The 22,930-nt window shown below is 49.9% G+C and overlaps 1 protein-coding gene across 2 annotated transcripts in view; it reads right to left on the reverse strand.

Moving 5' to 3' along the window:
- LOC140392660 (matrix remodeling-associated protein 8-like) overlaps window positions 1–22,930 on the reverse strand; it is a 142,973-nt gene that overhangs the window by 79,634 nt on the left and 40,409 nt on the right. For both annotated transcript variants that reach the window (XM_072478152.1, XM_072478151.1), the window contains exon 4: window positions 13,124–13,225. In XM_072478152.1, coding sequence (XP_072334253.1) covers window positions 13,124–13,225 — 102 coding nt within the window. The remainder of the gene's footprint in view (window positions 1–13,123; window positions 13,226–22,930) is intronic.

Raw genomic sequence — 22,930 nt, forward strand, 5'->3', positions numbered from 1 at the left:
AGAGTGGATAGTCAGAGGCTTTTCCCCAGGGTAGAGGGGTCAATTACTAGGGGGCATAGGTTTAAGGTGAGAGGGGCAAAGTTTAGAGTAGATGTACGAGGCAAGTTTTTTACGCAGAGGGTAGTGGGTGCCTGGAACTCGCTACCGGAGGAGGTAGTGGAAGCAGGGACGATAGGGACATTTAAGGGGCATCTTGACAAATATATGAATAGGATGGGAATAGAAGGATACGGACCCAGGAAGTGTAGAAGATTGTAGTTTAGTCGGGCAGCATGGTCGGCACGGGCTTGGAGGGCCGAAGGGCCTGTTCCTGTGCTGTACATTTCTTTGTTCTTTGTTCTTTTGGGTGCCGCCTCCGGTGTTCCAAGATAAGCTTCTGTCGGAGGACGAAATAGGGGAGGGGAAGGTGTCGGATATTTACAAGGAAATGATGGAGTGGGAGGGCGGCCGGGTGGAGGATGTTAAGTGCAAATGGGAGGAGGAGTTGGGAGAGGAGCTGGTGGCTGGGACATGGGCTGAGGCTTTATGGAGGGTGAATGCATCATTATCATCTGTGAGGTTAAGCCTCATCCAGTTTAAAGTGGTGCCGAGGGCCCATTTGACGGTGGCAAGGATGAGCAGGTTTTGTGAGGGGATGGAGGATAGGTGTGGGCGGTGCGCGGGGGAGGGGAGTGGAGGAGAAATCACATCCACATGTCTTGGGCATGTCTAATATTGAAGGGGTTCTGGCAGGGGTTCTCCGATGTTATGTCTGCGGTTCTGGGGGTGAGGGTGGCCCCGAGTCTGGAGGTGGTGATATGTGGGTATCAGAAGATCCGGGAGTGCAGGGGCAGGGGGAGGCCGATTTTTTTCAAGGAGAATTGAGGGGTCAATGAGGGGGGGGTGCTTTCCAGGGGGTGTAAGGCGAGATAAAAAAGGGGAAGGTGGGACATGGTTGGGGGTCAGTGTCAGAAGGGCTGGAGGATTAGGTTGTTGGGTGGGTTGATGTGACGGTCTTTTGTTGCCCTTTGGATATTCGTTTGACACTTTAAAAAAAATATTTTGTTGAAAAGCCTCGAATAAAAATATGTTAAAAAATATTGCCACTCGCAAGATTCAACGGCCTCGTCATGTCCCGAAGTCGGGTGCGATGCGGCCGATAAATCACGTCCCATAGGTTGCCAACTTAACAGACATCATGGGATAGTTAGCGCATGCAATTAAGCTTGCCAGTGATTCGCTGATGATTAATGAAGGTTGGTAGTGTTACGGTTAAAATAGATGCATCATGGAAAAACACTGAAACTAGATCATTTTGAAAGAACTGGTGCATTACAGCAGATAGGGTTTAAGAATAAAGGGATTAAGGGTTATGGTGTTCAGGCCGGAAAGAGGAGCTGAGTCCACAAAAGATTAGCCATAATCTCATTGAATGGCGGAGCAGGCTCGAGGGGCCAGATGGCCTACTCCTGCTCTTAGTTCTTATGATAGCAGTTTTGCTCCAACATCTGTGTTCTGCAGGAGTGGACAGAGCTGGTTTAATTCTGGTTTAGACAAAGGGATAGCCCATTGTGCAAGGATTACATCATATTGTGAGACTAAGAATATTAATATAGAATGGAGTTAAACACTTTTTGCTGCCCAGAACTGCTGAGAACTAAAGCTGATGGGAGCAGCTTTTAGTCCCTGATGGGTATGTTACTTTTGAGTTACTTTTTAGATGCGGTACATGTTTGTAACAATCTTCTAATGTTCAATAGACCTCGTGTTAATACATCCCTGATGTCCTATCCTGTTGTTATTCAGGACCATCCTGAAAGTCATAACATACAAAATCATTCAATTCCTAACCTCTGGATGGGCTGTAACTCATACCAAATCACTTAAAGCCTAAGTGGAACGCCCAAAACACTGAGGGAGTGTTTGCTGTTTCAGCAAAAGTAAAAATAGAAATGCTTCTGGTAAAAAATATTTGTGGGAAACCATTTTGTGTTCACTGTATTTACAAAAATCACCCTGGAATGCTAATAACTGACTGGTTTGCCTTCTACCAGTTCAGTGAAAGCTATGTGCCTCTGAAACAGTACAAGAGAAAACTGGCACTCTATTCCACTGTTGTACATTATTTATAAATCTTTGAGTAATAGGAAGATCTTATCAGCAGAATGTTTATGGCATACCATTTCACAGTAATAATAAACAATGGCATCAGTATGAAGTTCATGGTTGAGACTGACATTCAGTCTGGGTATTTCACCCAGCAGACATTTGCTTCATTGACATGAAGTGATCAATCATATGTATGGATCCACACCGATCACTTTGTAGCCTGGCACATCCTAGGTTTGGCTGCTGTTACAAAGAATGAAAGCAGCCGCACAAAGTCATGCTTGATGGGCTTGTGGAATATAACTAATTCACTTCAAATCATTACTCTTTATGATCTGTACAATACAAGGCTCAAACAAATATATTCCCCCCTCCTAACAATAATCAAGTTGTGGAACAAGTTACCAAATAGTGTCAAGAGATAACTAATCATGGGTGCGATTCAGCGGCCTTGTCACGCCTGACTTGGTGTCGGGACGAGGCCATTGAATCTTGCAAGAGACCTCTCGCGAGATTTGTGATGCTCTAAACACCACGGAGATTTAACGAAGTCTCATGAGACGTCACAATTTGGATCTCACCCTAATCGGGGCGTGATCCAAATCTGCATATTAAATCATCCATTAGGCTCATTTAAATAAGCATTTGCGGGATTCTGCAGGCACTGGCGGGAGTGGGGTGGGTGGGGTAGGGGGGTGTTGACAGCGAGGGGGGGAGGGGAGTTTGGGGCAGCCTTCCAAAATGGCACCCCGATTTCCTTGCTAGCAGGAGATGACTCAAGTTTGGCCTCAGCAGAGAAAAACTCCCCGAGCTCTTTACCTCACCACAGCGGGTTATCACGCCTTGGAAATATTCAATTCCTTTCACTTCGCCGAAGACCAGGACCAGACAAAGTTTCAGACCATCCTGGACAAGTTTGACAGCCACTGTGAGGTGGACAACAAAATCTTCGAGCGCTACATATTCAAGCAGCGTTTGCAAGGTAAAGACGAATCCTTCACCTCATATTTAACTAACCTTAGACTGCTAGCCAAATTCTGCAACTTCGGTGATATCCCTGACTCCATGATCAGAGACAAAATTGTTTTTGGACTTCACTCTGATCCTCTGACAGAGCAGTTACTGAAGATCAAGCATAAGACCCTGCCAGTCGCGATTGATACATGCACAGTGCATGTTAAAAATCGCTATTCCCAGTACAAAACGGCAGAAAATGATAAACTAGCCTCCCACGAGGCGGAGAGTGTGCAGGCCATCTGTCAGATGCAGCGCCTCAACATTGACGAAAGCGGCCCTTTCGCGCGCTCTTCCCGGGGCCTGACGCATGTGCGGTGCGAACGGGATAACAAAGTGCCCGAAACCCGCACTGCGCAGGTGCAGACGTCTGAGAACCGCACTGTGCATGTGCAACGACGCACGGAGCGTCAGGATGCTGACGCCGTGACGTGCTCGAACTGCACCGCCCATTTAAAGAAACACTGCCCTGCAAGAGGCAGACGCTGTTTCAACTGCGGGAAGCCAGGCCACTATGCAGCCCTGTGCAGATCTGCACCACCAGTCAGGAGCCAGCGCTCCCAATTCCGACGACGGCGCATCCGGAGTGTGCAACAACGCCAACAGGATTCTGACCCCAGCAGTGCAACGGATCCAGATGATGAATGCCTGGACAACGCCTACCATGTGGGCATTATTACAATGTGTGAATATGCCTCACCAGATGCATCGCAAGTCCAATCCATCCTAGCTGTGGAATCAGAGGACAAATGAAGAGCAGTGATGAAAGTCAACCACTGCCCCATCCAGTTCAAGCTGGACACAGGTGCCTCTGCCAACCTCTTCTCACAGGCAGACTTCAGACGCATTAAGAAGCCCCTAACGGTCCTTCCAGCTGCCTGCAAGCTCCTGGATTACAACGGGAATGCCATCACGGCACTGGGACCCTGCCATCTGCACGTATCCAACCGACACACACACAAGCACGGTTATGCTTTGAAACTGTTAAGCCGGACAGGGCATCCCTACTAGGTGCGCACGCCTGCAAGCAGCTGAACCTCATTCAAAGGGTTAACACCACAACATCCTCACATGTGGATCTTCAGGCCGGCATCGACGACACCCTTGCCCAGTATCCAGATGTGTTCAACGGGATGGGCACGTTGCTGTATTGATACAAGATTCTGCTACGACCTGATGCAAAGCCAGTGGCCCACGTACCACGACAAGTCCCTGCTCCACTGAGAGAGCGCCTGAAGGCACAGTTCAAGGAACTTCAGCAAAAAGGCATCACATCCAAGGTCACCGAACCGACTGACTGGGTCAGCTCGATGGTGTGCATAAAGAAGCCTTTGGGGGACCTGCGCATCTGCATTGATCCCAAGGATCTCAATAAGAATATCATGCAGGAACACTACCCCATCCTGAAGTGGGAGGAACACACGAGTGAGATGGCACATGCGCGCTTCTTCACCAAATTGGATGCATCACAGGGATTTTGGCGAATGCAGCTGGAAGAGTCCAGCAGAAGGCTCTGCACCTTCAACACGCCTTTTGGCAGATACTACTACAATCGCATGCCATTTGGCATCACCTCGGCATCGGAGATATTTCATCGCATCATGGGGCAGATGGTAGAAGGCATTGAAGGGGTTTGTGTGTACGTGGACGACATCATCGTATGGGCCATGACCCCTGAAGAACATGTGTCCCGTCTCCAGAAGGTATTCCGCCGTGTACATGCCAACGGCCTAAAGTTAAACAGGTCCAAATGTTGTTTTGGCACATCGACGCTCAAGTTCCTCGGCGACCAGATCTCACAGCATGGTGTGCGCCCGGACACAGACAAATTAAGGCCATCGAGGCGATGAAGGTCCCTGAGGACAAAAAGGCGGTGCTGCGCTTCTTGGGTATGGTCAATTTTCTGGGCAAGTTCATTCCAAACATGGCCACACACACCACGGCCCTACGCAACCTGGTGACAAATCTACTGCCTTTGAGTGGAAGGCGGCACACGACAGAGTGGCTGGAGCTGAAAGCCAAGCTCACCACTGCACCAGTCCTGGAATTCTTCGACCCGGACAAAGATATCCACAGATGTGAGTCAGGATAGCATCGGTGCAATGTTGCTTCAACGAGATGACACATCATGCTGGGCACTAGTAGCCTACGCATCAAGGGCGATGGTGCCCACTGAAACCAGATATGCACAGATTGAGAAGGAATGGTTGGGTATTCTCACCGGCATCCTCAAATTTCATGATTATGTCTACGGCCTGCCAACATTCACTGTCGAGACGGATCATAGGCCTCTGGTCCACATCATCCACAAGGCCCTGAACGACATGACACCTCGGTTGCAGAGAATCCTGCTTAAACTTAGGAGGTATGACTTCAACTTGGTGTACACACTTGGCAAGGAGCTCATCATCGCTGATACAGTTCCATCACCTCGCCCAGTGAGCTGCTGGAGATCATCCAGCACATCGAATCACAGGTGCAGTTGTGTGCGAGCACTCTCCCGGCGACAGATGAGAAGGTAGTTCTCATCCGTGATGAGATAGCCAATGACCCCCTCTTGCAGCACGTCATCCACAACCTCACCAATGGCTGGCAGAAAGGGAAGTGCCCACAATTTTACAATGTGAAGGATGACCTGACGGTGATTGATGGTATCCTCCTCAAGGACAGGATTGTCATTCCGCTCAGTCTCCAGAGCTTGGTGCTGCGCCAGATTCATGAGGGACACCTGGGCGTCGAGAAGTGCAGACGCAGAGCCCGGAAAGCTGTCTACTGGCCCGGCATCAGCCAGGACATCACGAACTGTGCTACCTGTCAGCGGTTCCAGCCAGCGCAGAGCAAGGAGACGCTCTAACAGCATGATATAGTGACCTCTCCGTGGTCCAAGGTTGGCATCGATTTCTTTCATGCGAATGGTCGCGCCTACGTATTGATCATCGACTATTTCTCGAATTGCCCTGAGCTGCTGAAGCTCCTGGACCTCACCTCTCGGACCGTCATCAAAGCCTGTAAGGAGACGTTTTCAAGGCATGGCATTCCAATCACCGTCATGAGCGACAATGGCCCGTGCTTTAGCAGTCAAGAATGGTCCACGTTTGCCAGGTCATACAGTTTCCAGCATGTCACCTCCAGTCCGCACTATCCGCGGTCCAATGGAAAAGTTGAGAAAGGGGCGCACATTGTGAAACAGCTCATCGGCAAGGCTACGGACTCTGCTTCCGACATACACCTTGCACTGCTTGTGTACAGGATGACTCCATTGTCCACTGGCATGTCGCCGGCTCAACTCCTGATGAACAGGGACCTGCGGACGACACTTCCAACCATACACCTGCCCAACTGGGATCACCTCCTGGTGCTGCAGAAGGTGCAGCAGCTCAGAGACCGTCAAAAGCAGAGCTATGATGCCCATGCCACTGATCTGGCCGTGCTATCCCCAGCAGACACTGTCAGGATCAAGATACCGGATGGTGGATGGTCTGCCCCGGCTGTCGTTGTTCGATAGGCCGCGCCCCGCTCTTATGTCGTACGAATGGCTAATGGCTCCATTGTGCGAAGGAATCGACGGGCGCTGCGCAAAGTTGCCTGCCCACAACCACTTTCTCCTCCATTTCCATATGTTGAATTGCGACCTCCTGATACCTCGCACCACGAGGCCACCAGTCAGGCTTCCATCCCGCCTGTCAAGGCGCCGTTGTCCCCTCTGCCAGATCTGTTTTGATCTGTTCTGTTGTCCTCCGTCAATCACGTTAGACAGACTCATTCACATGTAAATACATTCACATATGCCAACAAAACATAAAAAAAGGGGAGATGTCATGATATGCAAACATGCAGCTCATGAACACATAGAATAGAACATAGAACATTACAGCGCAGTACAGGCCCTTCGGCCCTCGATGTTGCGCCGACCTGTGAAACCACTCTAAAGCCCATCTACGCTGTTCCCTTATCGTCCATCTGTCTATCCAATGACCATTTGAATGCCCTTAGTGTTGGCGAGTCCACTACTGTTGCAGGCAGGGCATTCCACGCCCTGACTATTCTCTGAGTAAAGAACCTACCTCTGATATCTGTCCTATATCTATCTCCCCTCAATTTAAAGCTATGTCCCCTCATGCTAGACATCACAATCCGAGGAAAAAGGCTCTCACTGTCCACCCTATCCAATCCTCTGATCATCTTGTATGCCTCAATTAAGTCACCTCTTAGCCTTCTTCTCTCTAATGAAAACAGCCTCAAGTCCCTCAGCCTTTCCTCACAAGATCTTCCCTCCACACCAGGCAATATTCTGGTAAATCTCCTCTGCACCCTTTCCAATGCTTCCATATCCTTCCTATAATGCAGCGACCAGAATTGCACGCAATACTCCAAATGCGGCCGCACCAGTGTTTTGTACAGCTGCAACATGACCTCATGGCTCCGAAACTCAATCCCTCTACCAATAAAAGCTAACACACCGTACGCCTTCTTAACAACCTTCTCAACCTGGGTGGCAACTTTCAGGGATCTATGTACATGGACACCGAGATCTCTCTGATCATCCACACTGCCAAGAATCTTACCATTTGCCCAGTACTCTGTATTCCTGTTATTCCTTCCAAAATGAATCACCTCATACTTTTCAGCATTAAACTCCATTTGCCACCTCTCAGCCCAGCGCTGCAGCTTATCTATGTCCCTCTGTAACTTGTAACATCCTTCCGCACTGTCCACAACTCTACCGACTTTAGTGTCATCTGCAAATTTACTCACCCATCCTTCTACGCCCTCCTCCAGGTCATTTATAAAAATGACAAACAGCAGTGGCCCTAAAACAGATCCTTGTGGTACACCACTAGTAACTGGACTCCAGTCTGAACATTTCCCATTAACCACCACCCTTTGTCTTCCTCCAGCTAGCCAATTTCTGATCCAAACTGCTAAATCACCCTGAATCTCCGTATTTTCTGCAGTAGCCTACCGTGGGGAATCTCATCAAACGCTTTACTGAAATCCATATACACCACATCAACTGCTTTACCCTCATCCACCTGTTTGGTCACCTTCTCAAAGAACTCAATAAGGTTTGTGAGGCACGACCTACCCTTCACAAAACCGTGTTGACTATCTCTAATCAAATTATTCCTTTCCAGATGATTATACATCCTATCTCTTATAAACCTTTCCAAGATTTTGCCCACAAGAGAATAGGACACGACCAATGAGCAGTCAGGGCACTCAGGGGTGGTATCTCACGATAAAAGGGATGAGGCACTCGCACCTCGCCTCTTTCCACAGACCAACATCTACAGAGTGAGACAGGGTGTATCCTCAGCATCACACCCCAGCACGTGGCTTAGAACAAGGCTGGTTCAGTTAGACTGAGTTACTACATTTAGATTGGCAGAGAGTCGAACTCATTGAGAACTGTGCTAATAGTTCAATAAAACACATTGAACTCACTTCAAAGCCTGGAGCATCTTTTACTCAAAACTGCATCAAGTGGCAGCTTGTGTTATTCCAAATTACATAACACAACAACGATCAAGTGCAATGGGAGTGCTTTTCAGTCGAGAATGTGCTCCATAGCTTTAACTCAGATAAATAAACCAACCTAAACAGTAGTTTTGAAAGATTGTATTATTTCCAGAGGATGAGTAATATATCTCAGGTGTATCTCTTGTGTACTCAGATGTCTGAGAGCTCTCCGGAGATTTTCTCCGTTCCTGGAACTAAGTGTTGACACCGGTGCAGGATTCATGGAGTTCCACGACAGCTAAACTGGCGCCACATCTGGACCGATTCAACTACTGTTAAGGAGCTAGCATAGGCGCCACGTTGAACACAATCAATTCCAATGAGAAATGGTGCCGGATTCGCCTAGTCTGGAATTGACACTCAGGAGGCTTACAAGCTGCAGCCGCATGTACACACTTCATTCACCACACACACCATCCAAGTCAACAAGATGGCAATGAGGAGTGAGACCCTGTTTCCTGGATGCCGAGCTAGAGACCCTCCTGGACACTGTGGAGGAGAGGCGGTTGACCCTGTACCCCGGCCCAGGAAGGAGGCTGCCAGGCGTCATCATTCGCCGTGCCTGGGCACAGGTGGCAGAGGCGGTCAGCACTGTGAGCAACACCATCAGGACCAGCCATCAGTGCCGGAAAAATCTGCATGACCTCCTCAGGGCAGTCAAGGTAACCCGCGTCCCACTCATCTGTAATCCTACCACCCCCCCCCCCCCCCCCAACCCAGAGGGCGGCCGAACCCATAACCTGCAGATTGGCTGCCATGGCCGGGTGCCCTGGCCACTGAAGCCATCAGCTACCCACCCCCTGGGCTGCAAGCACCGGACTGCTCATTGTCTGCCCCCCCCTCCACCAAGGAGAAGGCCGCTCATAACTGCCGGGAGTGGGAGAAAACTGGAGGGGGACCACCGGACCATTGGCCCCTCACCGTGGCAGAGCAGAGGGCCCTGGATGTGGTCAGCGGCCCTGAGGACAAGGAGGTCACTGGGGTGGAGGTCAGCCGCAGGCAAGGAAATGAGACCCCGCTGAGTTGCAGTTCCCGTGGCACGTGTGTCCACCCCCCCCCCCAAACACACACCAACCCTCACTCCACAGCACCTTCACCCCCACACCACCCTCACACCCACCAGCCTGCGGCCCGCAGTCTAATTATGCATCTTGTTTTGTCCCTTGCAAGACCTGCTGTGATGGAGCGAGCCCTTCTGGTGTCCCCCGCCCCCAACCAGTGCGATAGCCGGAGCCCCTTGTAAGCCGAGCAGCGACGGGGAGAGTAAACTGGACGGCAAACCTCGACCCGAGACTCAGGACACCCCGGTGCTCCAGTCCAAGGAAAAGCACAGATTTCCTGTCACAGCGGTCTCTAACACTCTCCACCATCCCAGAGACACTCAACTTGGTTCGACACTGTAGTGAAGAGGCTCCTGGGAAACTATCTGGTGCGCCCCACACAGATGTTCCGGTACATCGGGTGGACGTGAGAACTCCCGACCGGGTGGCCGACCCGCTGCCATCCAGACAGGTTTTGGGCTTCTGGAATGAACAGTCCCATCAAGTGCAGAGACACAGTCACAGAGCCAGGGATGACATGAGGGGTTGTCGGGGAGTATCCAGCACCTGCAGGCGCAGGTGGAGGTGGAGGAGTCTAACCAAGTGCAGGGGCACGAGGTAGTGCCGACCATGCATGCCACCCAGACCAACACCCCACGGGTGCAGTCCGCAGTGTGGAGGCACTGGGACGAGGGTTGCAGCTATGGATCAGCATGCCCAAGACCTGGGGCATTCTGTGCAGGCGCTGACCGAGGCCCAGGACAGCGTTGCCGCCTCACAGGCAGCCATGTGCGAGAGCCACCTGGAAATTGCTGCGGCGCTTCTGTGCGTGGCCCAGTCACAGCAGGCATGGCTGAGAACAGTGGCGGCATTGCCCAGGCGCTGGCCGACGTGGCACAGACACAGAGGGAGGTGGCCCTGTCTCAGTGGGAGATGACGCAGTCACTGGCTGATGTGACACAGATCCAGAAGATGGTGGCACAGTCAATGAGTGATGTGGCGCAGTCCCATCGGCGATGGTCCACTCCCGGTGCTCCATGGCCACGAGTATGTAGACCCTGGTCGAGACCAGAGTGGGTCTCCAAGACTGACAACGCCAGGTGGCGACGGAGCCTCAGGGGTTAGCACTGCGTTACTGTTTGCACTGGTCATAGAGCCATTGCCGATGCCTCTCAGGGGGTCAGTGGAGTAGCAGGGGATTATGAGGGGACAGAGGAAGCATGGGGTGTCGCTCTATGCCTATGACCTGTTGCTGAAGAGTATGAGAAGGAATATGGGCCTGTTGGGGAGGTTTGGATGGTTCTCGGGGTATAAACTGAATGTAGGGGAAAGTGAGGTTTTCCCGGTGAATGAGCTGGGACGGCGGGCAAATTTAGGGGGGATGCCATTTACGGTAGCGAGGGATATGTTTCGGTATTTGAATATTCAGTTAGCGAGGGAATGGACGGGGCTCCATTAGTGCAACTTGAGGAAGCTAGGGAGGATCTTAAGTGGCGGTATACACTGCAGTTGACGTTGGCAGGGAGGGTTCAAGTGGTGAAAATTAATATTCTGCCGAGGTTCTTGTTTATTTTTCAGTCTCTCCTGATCTTTATACCAAAGGTCTTTTTTAGGAAATTGGACACGATCATTTTGGACTTTGTATGGGTGGGGAAGGTACCGAGGGTCGGGAGGACCCTGCTACAGAGGCAGAGGAAACAGGGGAGTTGGTGTTGGCCGAACCTGCTTTGTTATTATTGGGCAGCGAATGTGGATAAGGTGCGGCGATGATGGGAAGGGAAAGGGGTAGAGTGGGTTAGGATGAATGAGGAATCTTGTAAGGGATCCAGTTTGAGGACTATGGTGACGGCAGCTTTGTCAATGGCTCCGTGTAGGTATTCAGAGAGCCCGGTGGTGCAGTTCACGGTGAAGATATGGAATCAATTGAAGAGGCATTTTATGGTGGAAGGGATGTCGGGGTTAACGCCGCTGTGCGAGAATCATGGGTTTGAGCCCCGGGGGGCGGGGGTTTGAGCCCCGGGGGGGGGGGGGGGGGGGGGGGATAATATATACAGGAGGTGGAAGGAAGTGGGGCTGGCCAAGGTGAGGGATCTGTATTTGGAGGAAGGGTTTGCCAGTCTGGAGGAGCTAACAGAGAGAATGAGAGAATTTGACTCAGGTGAGAATGAGTGGATTCTTTCAGGGGGTAGCAGATGAGTACGAGAGGTGTGGGCGGGGACCAGCAAATCGGCCACACATGTTTTGGGGTTGCAAAAAATTGGGAAGATTCTGGGCGAGAGTGTTCACAGCCTTAGCCAGGATAGTAGAGGAGGAGGTGGACCCGGGCCCTTTGGTGGTAATATTTGGGGTTTCAGAGAAGCCGGAGCTCATGGAGTGCAGGAAGACCGATGCCATGGCCTTCGCCTCTCTGATTGCACGGCAGCGAATATTAATGGTGTGGCGGTCGGCATCGCCACTGGAGGTAGCGGCTTGGTTGGGTGACCTGCATGCCTTCCTGCGGTTGGAGAAGATAAAATATGAGTTAAGGGGCTCTGGAGAGGGGTTTGACAAAAGGTGGGGGATGTTTGTGACCGTGTTTGAGGAGCTATTCGTCGCAGGGGGGGGAAGGGGGCTTGAAAACATTTGTACAGACAGTATAGTTGATTGCTGGGAAGTATGTTTCCTGGGGTGTTTATGTGTTGTAACCTGTTTTGGTTCATGTTTGTAATAAAATAGGTTTTTTTAAAAAAGAAATTACAACATGGAAACAGGTCATTCAACCAATCCAGTCCTTACTCGTGTGTGTTCACCAAATGAGTTGTAGTTCCTCATCCAAGTCTTGTTCCCATATACCTTGACTTGTGTTTCCTCCAACCATCTATCAATACCTATTCTTCAATGTTGACGTGGGACAGGATTTTTCGGATGACAAGGTTTCCTGCCCGCCATCTGAAGAGTCCCTGCCAAATACAGCAGTGTTACAGATATTTACCACATCATGGAGTATTAATTGTCTGGCGATGAGACTTCTGCCCCTCACCCAGGCGAACGTCCTACCTCAGAGCCACCAGCCAATCTGATTGGCCAGCTGCTCTGTAATGCCACCAGCACCAGTGCCAGCAGTGACCAATGCAAACCCACTGGTAGGATACTGTAAACTTTTGCCCTATGTCTCTCCTTCAAACACTAACTCTGGAGGCACTACGCACAAGCTCTGAACCTCCTCTTGTACAAAGGGTTTTGTGCTTTCTGTTTTAAATTATTTGTGTTGAAACTTATATTTATATCCTTTGTTCTAGACTGCTGAATCACTGGAAGCAGTCTGCTTCTATCTACTGTCACATTCCTTCATGGTTTTAATATCTTCATCTTCTTTGCTGGAACAAAAATTGCCTCAGTCACCTCAACAAAAACAGTTTAAAAATTTGACTTCAGTCTGTGCCTATTTTCCCCACGTTGTGCCAGTCCCACCTTTCATTTACCTGATTTGGTGATATTGAGCTGAATTTTGACGGTTTCATAAAGATGACAATAATGGTGGTGAAGATTGCATGAGTAAATCCCTCGATCATTTGTTCTAACATCTGTAAAAGGAGGAAAGTGACGGGAGATTAGAATTTTTTTATTTGAGGCATTGGATAATTAAGGTATAGCTAAAGACTTGAAAACATTACTCACCAAATGCTTCCATTGTCAATTCCACATCAAAGAACCACTGAACAGTGAGAGGATTCACTCCTCAATAAAATCTCCCCCAAATCAATTACGTTATACATTGGTCATGATGCAGTATGAATGATATGGCATTCATGGGACTTGATCTGAACTGCCAAAACTTTTGTCTTCCTGGATTGAATATTGTGCACCCTGGATATGGCCAAGTATAAAGTTAAAAATCTCCATTCCCATTAATTTCCAGATTTGAAGGGAGAACTGGCACGGGTTGATTGGGTAAATAGGTCAAAAGGTATGATGATAATTAAACATTGAAAAACACTTAACAATGCAAAATATTCCACAAAAATATATTCCATACAAAAATGACTCAGTGAGAAAGATCCATCTCTGGCTTGCTGGAGAAGTAATAATAATAAGTATATTATTAGATTAAAAGAAGAATCTTACAATCCTCAGAACTTTCACTATTCGTTACAACATTATGAGGGTTTTAGAAACCAGCTGAGGGAAATCAAAAGTTAATAAAAGGGAAAAAATAGAATTTGAGAGTAAACTAGCCAGGAATATAAAAACAGATTGTAAGAGCTTTTCCAAGTATATAATGAGAGTAGCGAAAGAATACATTGTTCCCTTAAGAGGCAGAGACATGAGAAATTATCATGGAAAATGAAGAAATGGGAAAGATACTGAACAAATATTTTGGACGGGATTTTCCGTTGACCGACACGGATATCGTAATTGCCGATTTGGCGGAGAATCCACTCCGACGCCCAAATCGGGGCCGGCGCCAGTTTAACACCGGTCAGCCATTTCCGCTCTCTTGGAAGTGGCATAATCATTGCAATGGCATTGGCGTGTCATCGGCAGGCCCTCCTGCGATGCTCAGCCCCCGATGGGCTGAGTCCCTGACTGCGTGGGTGACGTGTGGTCTCAGCGGTCAGGAACCCTGCGTGGCGGCTGCGGACTGTAACCAGCGCCGCCACACTCGGCCAGGATCTGTGCCACTGGCCGGGGGGGGGGGGCTTCCGCGAGGGCTGGGGTACTGGTGGACGGTGGCCAGGGGGTGGCCTGTGGGGTCGCAGATGGAGGATCGGGTCTGCACATGGCCGGCGCCATGTTGTACTGAGCGACCGCTGCAGGTTGTCGCCTTGCGCATGCGTGGCCAAGGACCCGGCCATTCTCTGCCCGTTTTCGGCACGGGAGCCTACATTTTCACCTGGCGCTGCTGCTAGCCCCTTCCCGGTCTTGGAATCGGTGGGGGTTCAGTGCCGATTTTGGTGTCGTAACACGCCCACAAAATTTCCGTTTGAGCCGGCACTTGGCCGCTGAAATGGAGAATCCAGCCCTTTGCGTTTGTCTTCACTGTAGACAAATTATATGCTTGAAATAAAGGCATTCAAGGGTCTGATAAGAGTGAGGAACCTGAAGTCATTAATATCAGAGAAAAAGCGTTGGAGAACTTAAGGGACTAAGACTTCGGCAGAAGAATAGAAAGGCAGTATACTTTTTAAGCGGACAAAGATTGCCGATCTTGGCGGTACAGAGGGATCTAGGTGTCCTGGTACATGAATCACATTAGTTAGTATGTAGGTACAAGAAGTGATTAGAAAGACAAATGGAATGGTAGCGTTTATTGCAAGAGGAATGGAATATAAAAGTTGGGAAGTTTTACCATAGATGTACAGGGCCTTGGTGAGACCACGGGCTGGATTCTCCGTTCCTGAAGACTAAGTGTTGACGCTGGGGCAGGATTCATGGACTTTCACGACAGCAAAACTGCCGCCGGACCTGGACCGGTTCAGCGACTTTGGAGGGGCTTGCACCAGCGCCATGTGGAACACAATCAATTCCAATGAAAAACAGTGTGGGACAGGAGTTGGGGAAGGGAGGGTCTCGGAAATATAGAAAGAGCTGATGGAGTGGGAAAGGGTCCCAATTGGGGAGATGAAGAGGAAGTGAGAGGAAGAGCTGGGAGGGGAGATGGAAGTCGGGTTGTGGGAGAAGGCCCTGAGGAGAGTCAATGCATCCTCGTTGTGTGCCAGGCTTAGTCTGATCCAGTTTACGTTGGTCCACAGGGCTCACATGACTGTGACCCAGATGAGCAGGTTTTTTGAGGAGGTGGAGGACAGGTATGGGCGCTGTGGGGGAAGTCCTGCGAACCATGTACATATGTTTTTGGCATGTCCGAGACTGAGAGGATATTGGCAGGGATTTTCAGATGTCAAGTCAGAGGTCCTGGAGAGAGAGTGACTCCGAGTCCAGAGATGGCGATATTTAGAGTGTCGGAAGACCCGGGAACCCCGATGGGGAGAGAGGCTGACGTTTTGGCCTTTGCCTCCCTGGTGGCCTGGAGACTGACTCTGCTGGGTAGGCGGGACTCGGAGCCTCCAAAGTCGGGGGTTTGGGTCAGTGACATGGCAGGGTTTCTTAGGCTAGAGAAAATTAAGTTTGCCTTAAGGGTTCACTACAGGGGTTCGCTGGGAGGTGGCAGCCGTTCATCGACTTCTTCAAGGAAAATTGACCGTCAGCAGGGGGGGAGGGAGGCGTGGGGGGGGGGTGGAAAGGGGAGGCATGGAAGTGATGTATAAGGGCAGGGAATCTAGTGTATGGGTAATTAGGTTGATGGGGGAGTTGGGTGTGCTATTGTGGGGTTTTTACGTGTGTTGGATCTCTCTGTTTCGAATGTTAAAAATGTTAAAACTATAAATTTCGTAATAAAATATTTTCAAAAAAAAAGGAAAACAGTACGGGATTCGCCAGGTCCGTGATTGACACTCGGGAGGCTGACAAGCTGCAGCCACATATATACATTACACTCCCGCACACACTCATCCCAGCCAACAAGATGGCATTGGTTGTGCTGGAGTGTGCCCATACAGCTGATGGGTTGGCTGGGGTCAGAGGAAACCTAGGGGGGTTGGCCTGGGGGGACACCTATATGACCCGTTTCCCTAAGTTCACAGTGGGCTGTTAGCGGTGTGCGCAGCTCAGCTGCATGGCTGCCTTTCTGGCTGCGGCAATGGAGTTCCATGCCCGTCCACCCTGATCCCACAGGCCACTCCCTGCTACTCCCCCCGACCCTGGCAGAAGCCCCCCGGGCCAGCGGCACAACTTTCAGAAAACTATGGCGATGTTGGACACTTTCCACACCCCCTCTCGTTCACTCAGCAGCCACGATGGCAGTTTGCCGATTTTTAAAAGCACAAGTGAACCGCCCGTTCGGGAACTCGTCCCTTAGCAGGCAGAGAATCGCGGAAGCCCCAGAGCATACTGGGGCAAGCCCGCTAATGATATACAAATAGTGTTTACTGTACATGCATTCCGGACCGCATTGATCCCGTTGTCAAGGTGACAGAGAATTGCAATTTGACGTCAAATCGGCACCTGCTGCGATTTGGCTGTTGGAACCTATTTTTTGCCCAATCCGTTTCCCGATTACGGCGTTAGCCAATGGAGAATCCTGCCCCATATCTGGAGTACTGTGCGTAGTTTTGGGCTCCTTATTTAAAAAAAGATAATCCCTTCAGAAGCAGTTCAGAGAAGGTTCATTGTACTCATGCCTGGGATAAAGGAGTTGCTTTATGAAGAAAGATTGAACAGGTTGGGCCCACACTGTCATGAAGATAAAGGAAAACCCTGAATTACTATGGACATATTTGGACTTTTAATAAGACATGTAGTTTTAAAAAGACGGCTGTGGTTGTAAATTCTGGGGTGTAAATTGAGTCACTGCGTGAATTGCTCCGGATAGGTGATACTAAGAGAAAGACAGGTAGATCAAAGGCACAAAAGCCATATAGAAACTAATTGCCATTTCCTGTGCAGATAATGCAGGAAGCTGATTATCATCTCAGCAGGAATGATATACTGTAAGTAATGTCCTATCCGGTTAGTGCATTCCAGGAACATACAAGAGGCTGGAATAAAAGCCAACTGCAATGTGAACTCGTGCTGGGTGTATCAGTATGTGCGGCACAAGAGAAAGATAGCAGCAGATACCCCTGCAAAGATTTGCAGGCAACACTCTCATTCTGATTGCAAAGCAAGCCAAGTCAGGAAACCTACAGCTGAAAAAGCCAGACAACTTCTCAGCTAAGTTGCAGAATGCTAGAATCTCAAAACCAACTATTCAACTGTTGAAGTTCAGCGCTACTGGAATCACAAATCTAAAAACAACCAGAATGTTCCATCATCTAACCCCCTTCCAGACAAGTCAAAGACTGATTGTAAATCTTGGCCGGGTTTCTCCGCCCTGCCGCACCAGATTTCTGGTGTGGCACGACATTGGGATTCTCCGTTTCGCCGGCCGGTCAATGGGGTTTTCCATTGTGGGGCAGGCCCACGCCGTTGGGAACCCCCTGGGCTGCCAGCAAAACGGAGAATCCCGACGGCGAAGAATTCAGCCCCTTATTTTTAACATTTTGGGACTCAGTTCTCATCTCTAACCTGTGTGACTATATATGCATGTGTTTTAGTATATTCCTCACGTTTAGTAGTGAATAAACTCACTCCTTCGTTAAGTTAAGAAATCCTGGTTAATTTGGCTCCTTGTAAAATTTAAATATATTGGGAGTAGTAATCTTGTTGTGACCAACCGAAGGGGTTGAATAAAGAAAGGGAGTCAGTTCATCCCTCCTCACCTGTGGGCAAAACAATTTGGGGGGTATCCCAGCTGGAATTTAACAAATTGAGGGATCTCATCCGGGATAACAGATTTGGGGGGCCTGTTCTGGGGTCTAGTCGTAACAATACCCACTGGAGTTCAGAAGAATGAAAGGTGATCTTACTGAAACATATAAAATTCAGAGTAGACTTGATAGAGTGGATACCTGGAGGATGTTTCCTCTTCTGCGAGAGACTAAAACTAGGGAACATAGTTTAACAATAAGAGGTGTTCTTTTTTAGGCAGAGATTAGGAGAAACTTTTACTCCCAAAGGGTCGATGATGTCTGGAATTCTCTTCCAGAAAGTAATGGAGGCTGGCTCTTTGAATTTATTCAAAGCAGAGTTAGACAAATTTTTGTTCAGCAAGGGAGTCAAGGTTTGCAGGGGCAGACAGGAAAGTGGAGCTGAGACCATAGCCAGATTAACCATGATCTTATTGGATGGTGGAGAAGGCTCAAAGGGTCAAATGGCCCAATCCTGCCCTGATGTTCCTATGACTAAAAGCTGGCAAATCTCCAGGACCTGATGGTCTGTAACCCAAGGTTCTGAAAGAGGTAGCTGTAGAGATTATGGATGCACTGGTTATGATTTTCCAAAATTCCCTAAATTCTAGATGGTCCTAGTAGATTGGAAGTTGGAAAACCACTATTCAGGAAAGGAGAGAGAGTGAAAATAGAGAACTACAGGCCAGAAAGCCTGACATCAGTTGCTGGGAAAATACTGGAGTCTATTATCAAGAAAATATTAACAACATACTTAGAAAATTATTGCATGACTTCCGGGTGCGGCGATGACCAGCTGAGTCGCACGTTTCGGCAGCTCCCTGTGAAACGGACTTTTGGGCTCTTGATAGGAGCCCCAACGGCAATTTTAACGGCTGAAAACACCGTGCGGTAAACCAGAAGGGTGTTCCCCCTGGACACGGATGGAAAAAGGAGAGGAAAGTGGCCGGATTGCAGCGGATCCTTTGGAACAACGGCAAGGAAGGCAAGCAGAAACCAAGATGGCGTCGGAAGGTGGCAGTTTCATATGGGGCCCTGAACAACAAGAGTTTTTGAAACGCTGCGTGGAGGAGATAAAAAAGGAAATGAAGAAAGAGTTGTTGGCCCCGATATTACAGGCGATTGAAGGGCTGAAAGAGGAACAAAAGACCCAGGAGCAGGAGCTTCGGGTCGTGAAGGCGAAAGCAGCAGAGAATGAAAACGACATACAGGGCCTGGTGGTGAAGTCGGAGATACAGGAGGCACACCAGAAACGATCTGTGGAGAGGTTGGAGGCACTGGAAAATAACGCAAGGAGGAACAACTTGAGGATTCTTGGCCTTCCTGAAGGTGTGGAGGGGGCGGACGTCGGGGCATATGTGAGCACGATGCTGCACTCGTTAATGGGAGTGGAGGCCCCGACGGGTCCGTTGGAGGTGGAGGGAGCATACCGAGTTATGGTGCGAGGACCGAGAGCAGGAGAAGCTCCCAGAGCCATAGTGGTGAGATTTCTCCGTTTTAAGGATAGAGAAATGGTCCTTAGATGGGCGAAGAAAACTCGGTGTAGTAAATGGGAGAACGCGGTGATCCGCGTCTATCAAGATTGGAGTGCGGAGGTGGCGAGAAGGAGGGCGAGCTTTAATCGGGCCAAAGCGGTACTTCACAAAAAAAAGATAAAGTTTGGAATGCTGCAACCGGCAAGACTGTGGGTCACATATCAAGGGAGGCACCACTACTTTGAGACGGCGGATGAAGCGTGGACTTTTATTGTAGAAGAAAAATTGGAATGATTGGACTACGAAAATGAACGTTTGGACAAAGTGGTGGGACGAGTGGGGGGGGGGGGGGGCGAAGAGGGATTGTATGATTAATCCTGCGGTATGGTAACTTTTCTTTCTCCCACAGGTGGTGATGGGGGGAGGTGGGGAGGGAGAGGAGATGGGGCGTTGGCCATGGGAGGCGGGGCCGAGGGAGAGGCGCGGGCTTGGTTCCCGCGCTATGATAATTATGGCGGGAATAGAGAAGCAGGAAGGAGGGGGCGCCGCACGGGGCGAGCCGTGATCACGGGGGGAAGCCGAGGTCAGCCAGAGTTTGCTGACTTCTGGGAGCAACATGGGGGGAGTAATTACGCTAGCGGGGGGTCTAGCGGGGGGGGGGGAGGGGGGGAATTACTGGGTTGCTGCTGCTGGGGAAAGGGGGGAGTGGGTGCGGGAAAGGATGGGCGGGAGGGCACCGTCTGGGAGAAATACAGCCGCGTGGGAACTGGGCGAGAAGCTGGAAAAAGATGATGGCTAACCGGCAAGGGGGAGGGTGGGAAGCCCCCCAACTCGGCTGATCACGTGGAACGTGAGGGGGCTTAACGGGCCGATAAAGAGGGCACGAGTACTCGCACACCTTAAGAAACTTAAAGCAGATGTGGTCATGTTACAGGAAACGCACCTGAAACTGATAGATCAGGTTAGGTTGCGCAAAGGATGGGTAGGGCAGGTGTTCCATTCGGGGCTGGATGCGAAAAACAGGGGGTTGGCTATATTAGTGGGGAAGCGGGTAATGTTCGAGGCAAAGACTATAGTGGCGGATAACGGGGGCAGATACGTGATGGTGAGTGGCAAATTACAGGGAGAGATGGTGGTGTTGGTAAACGTGTATGCCCCGAATTGGGACGATGCCAATTTTATGAGGCGAATGCTAGGACGCATCCCAGACCTAGAGACCGGAAAGCTGATAATGGGGGGAGACTTTAACACGGTGTTGGAACCAAGGCTGGATAGGTCGAAGTCCAGGACTGGTAGGAGGCCGGCAGCAGCCAAGGTGCTTAAGGATTTTATGGAGCAGATGGGAGGGGTGGACCCGTGGAGATTCAGTAGACCTAGGAGTAAGGAGTTCTCGTTTTTCTCCTATGTCCATAAAGTCTATTCACGCATAGACTTTTTTGTGTTGGGTAGGGCATTGATCCCGAGGGTGAGGGGAACGGAATATACGGCTATAGCCATTTCGGATCATGCCCCACACTGGGTAAACTTGGAGATAGGGGAGGAAACAAGAGGGCGTCCACCCTGGAGAATGGATATGGGACTAATGGCGGATGAGGGGGTGTGCTTAAGGGTGAGGGGATGCATTGAAAAGTACTTGGAACTCAATGACAATGGGGAGGTTCAGGTGGGAGTGGTCTGGGAGGCGTTGAAGGCGGTGGTTAGGGGGGAGCTGATATCAATAAGGACACATAAAGGGAAGCAGGAGAGTAAGGAACGGGAGCGGTTGTTGCAAGAACTTTTGAGGGTGGACAGACAGTATGCGGAAGCACCGGAGGAGGGACTGTATAGGGAAAGGCAAAGGCTGCATGTGGAATTTGACTTGCTGACCACAGGCACTGCAGAGGCACAATGGAGGAAGGCGCAGGGTGTACAGTATGAATATGGAGAGAAGGCGAGCAGATTGCTGGCACACCAATTGAGGAAAAGGGGAGCAGCGAGGGAAATAGGGGGGGTGAGAGACGAAGATGGAGAGACGGAGCGGGGAGCGGAGAGAGTGAATGAAGTGTTTAAGACATTTTATAAAAAATTGTATGAAGCTCAACCCCCGGATGGGAGGGAGAGAATGATGGAGTTTTTGGATCGGCTGGAAATTCCCAAGGTGGAAGAGCAGGAAAGGATGGGATTGGGAGCACAGATCACGGTAGAAGAAGTGGTGAAAGGAATTAGGAACATGCAGACGGGAAAGGCCCCGGGACCGGACGGATTCCCAGTTGAATTTTACAGAAAATATTTGGACTTGCTCGCCCCGCTACTGACGAGGACCTTCAACGAGGCAAAGGAAAGGGGACAACTGCCCCCGACTATGTCAGAAGCAACGATATCGCTTCTTTTAAAGAAGGAAAAGGATCCGCTACAATGCGGGTCCTACAGACCAATCTCCCTCCTCAATGTAGATGCCAAGGTCTTGGCCAAGGTAATGGCAATGAGAATAGAGGAATGTGTCCCAGGGGTGGTTCATGAGGACCAAACTGGGTTTGTGAAGGGGAGACAGCTGAACACGAACATACGGAGGTTGTTAGGGGTAATGATGATGGCCCCACCAGAGGGTGAAACGGAGATAGTAGTGGCGATGGATGCCGAGAAAGCATTTGATAGAGTGGAGTGGGATTATCTGTGGGAGGTGTTGAGGAGATTTGGGTTCGGAGAGGGGTATGTTAGATGGGTGCAGCTGTTGTATAGGGCCCCAGTGGCGAGTGTGGTCACGAATGGACGGGGATCGGCATATTTTCGGCTCCATAGAGGGACAAGGCAGGGATGTCCTCTGTCCCCATTACTGTTTGCACTGGCAATTGAGCCCCTGGCGATAGCGCTGAGAGGTTCCAAGGGATGGAGGGGAATACTTAGGGGAGGAGAAGAACACCGGGTATCTTTATATGCGGATGATCTGCTACTATATGTGGCGGATCCAGCGGAGGGGATGCCAGAAATAATGCGGATACTTGGGGAGTTTGGGGATTTTTCAGGGTATAAATTGAACATGGGAAAGAGTGAGCTGTTTGTGGTGCATCCAGGGGAGCAGAGTAGAGAAATAGAAGACCTACCGTTGAGGAAGGTAACAAGAGACTTTCGTTACCTGGGGATCCAGATAGCTAAGAATTGGGGCACATTGCACAGGCTAAATTTGACGCGGTTGGTGGAACAGATGGAGGAAGATTTCAAGAGATGGGATATGGTAGCATTGTCAATGGCAGGGAGGGTGCAGGCAGTTAAGATGGTGGTCCTCCCGAGATTCCTTTTTGTGTTTCAGTGTCTCCCGGTGGTGATCACGAAGGGTTTTTTCAAAAGGATAGAAAAGAGTATCATGGGTTTTTTTGGGCCGGGAAGACTCCGAGAGTGAGGAAGGGATTCTTACAGCGTAGTAGGGATAGGGGGGGGCTGGCACTACCGAGCCTAAGTGAGTATTATTGGGCCGCTAATATTTCAATGGTGA

The sequence above is a fragment of the Scyliorhinus torazame genome, chromosome 16 (assembly GCF_047496885.1).
Source record: "Scyliorhinus torazame isolate Kashiwa2021f chromosome 16, sScyTor2.1, whole genome shotgun sequence".
NCBI lineage: Eukaryota > Metazoa > Chordata > Chondrichthyes > Carcharhiniformes > Scyliorhinidae > Scyliorhinus > Scyliorhinus torazame.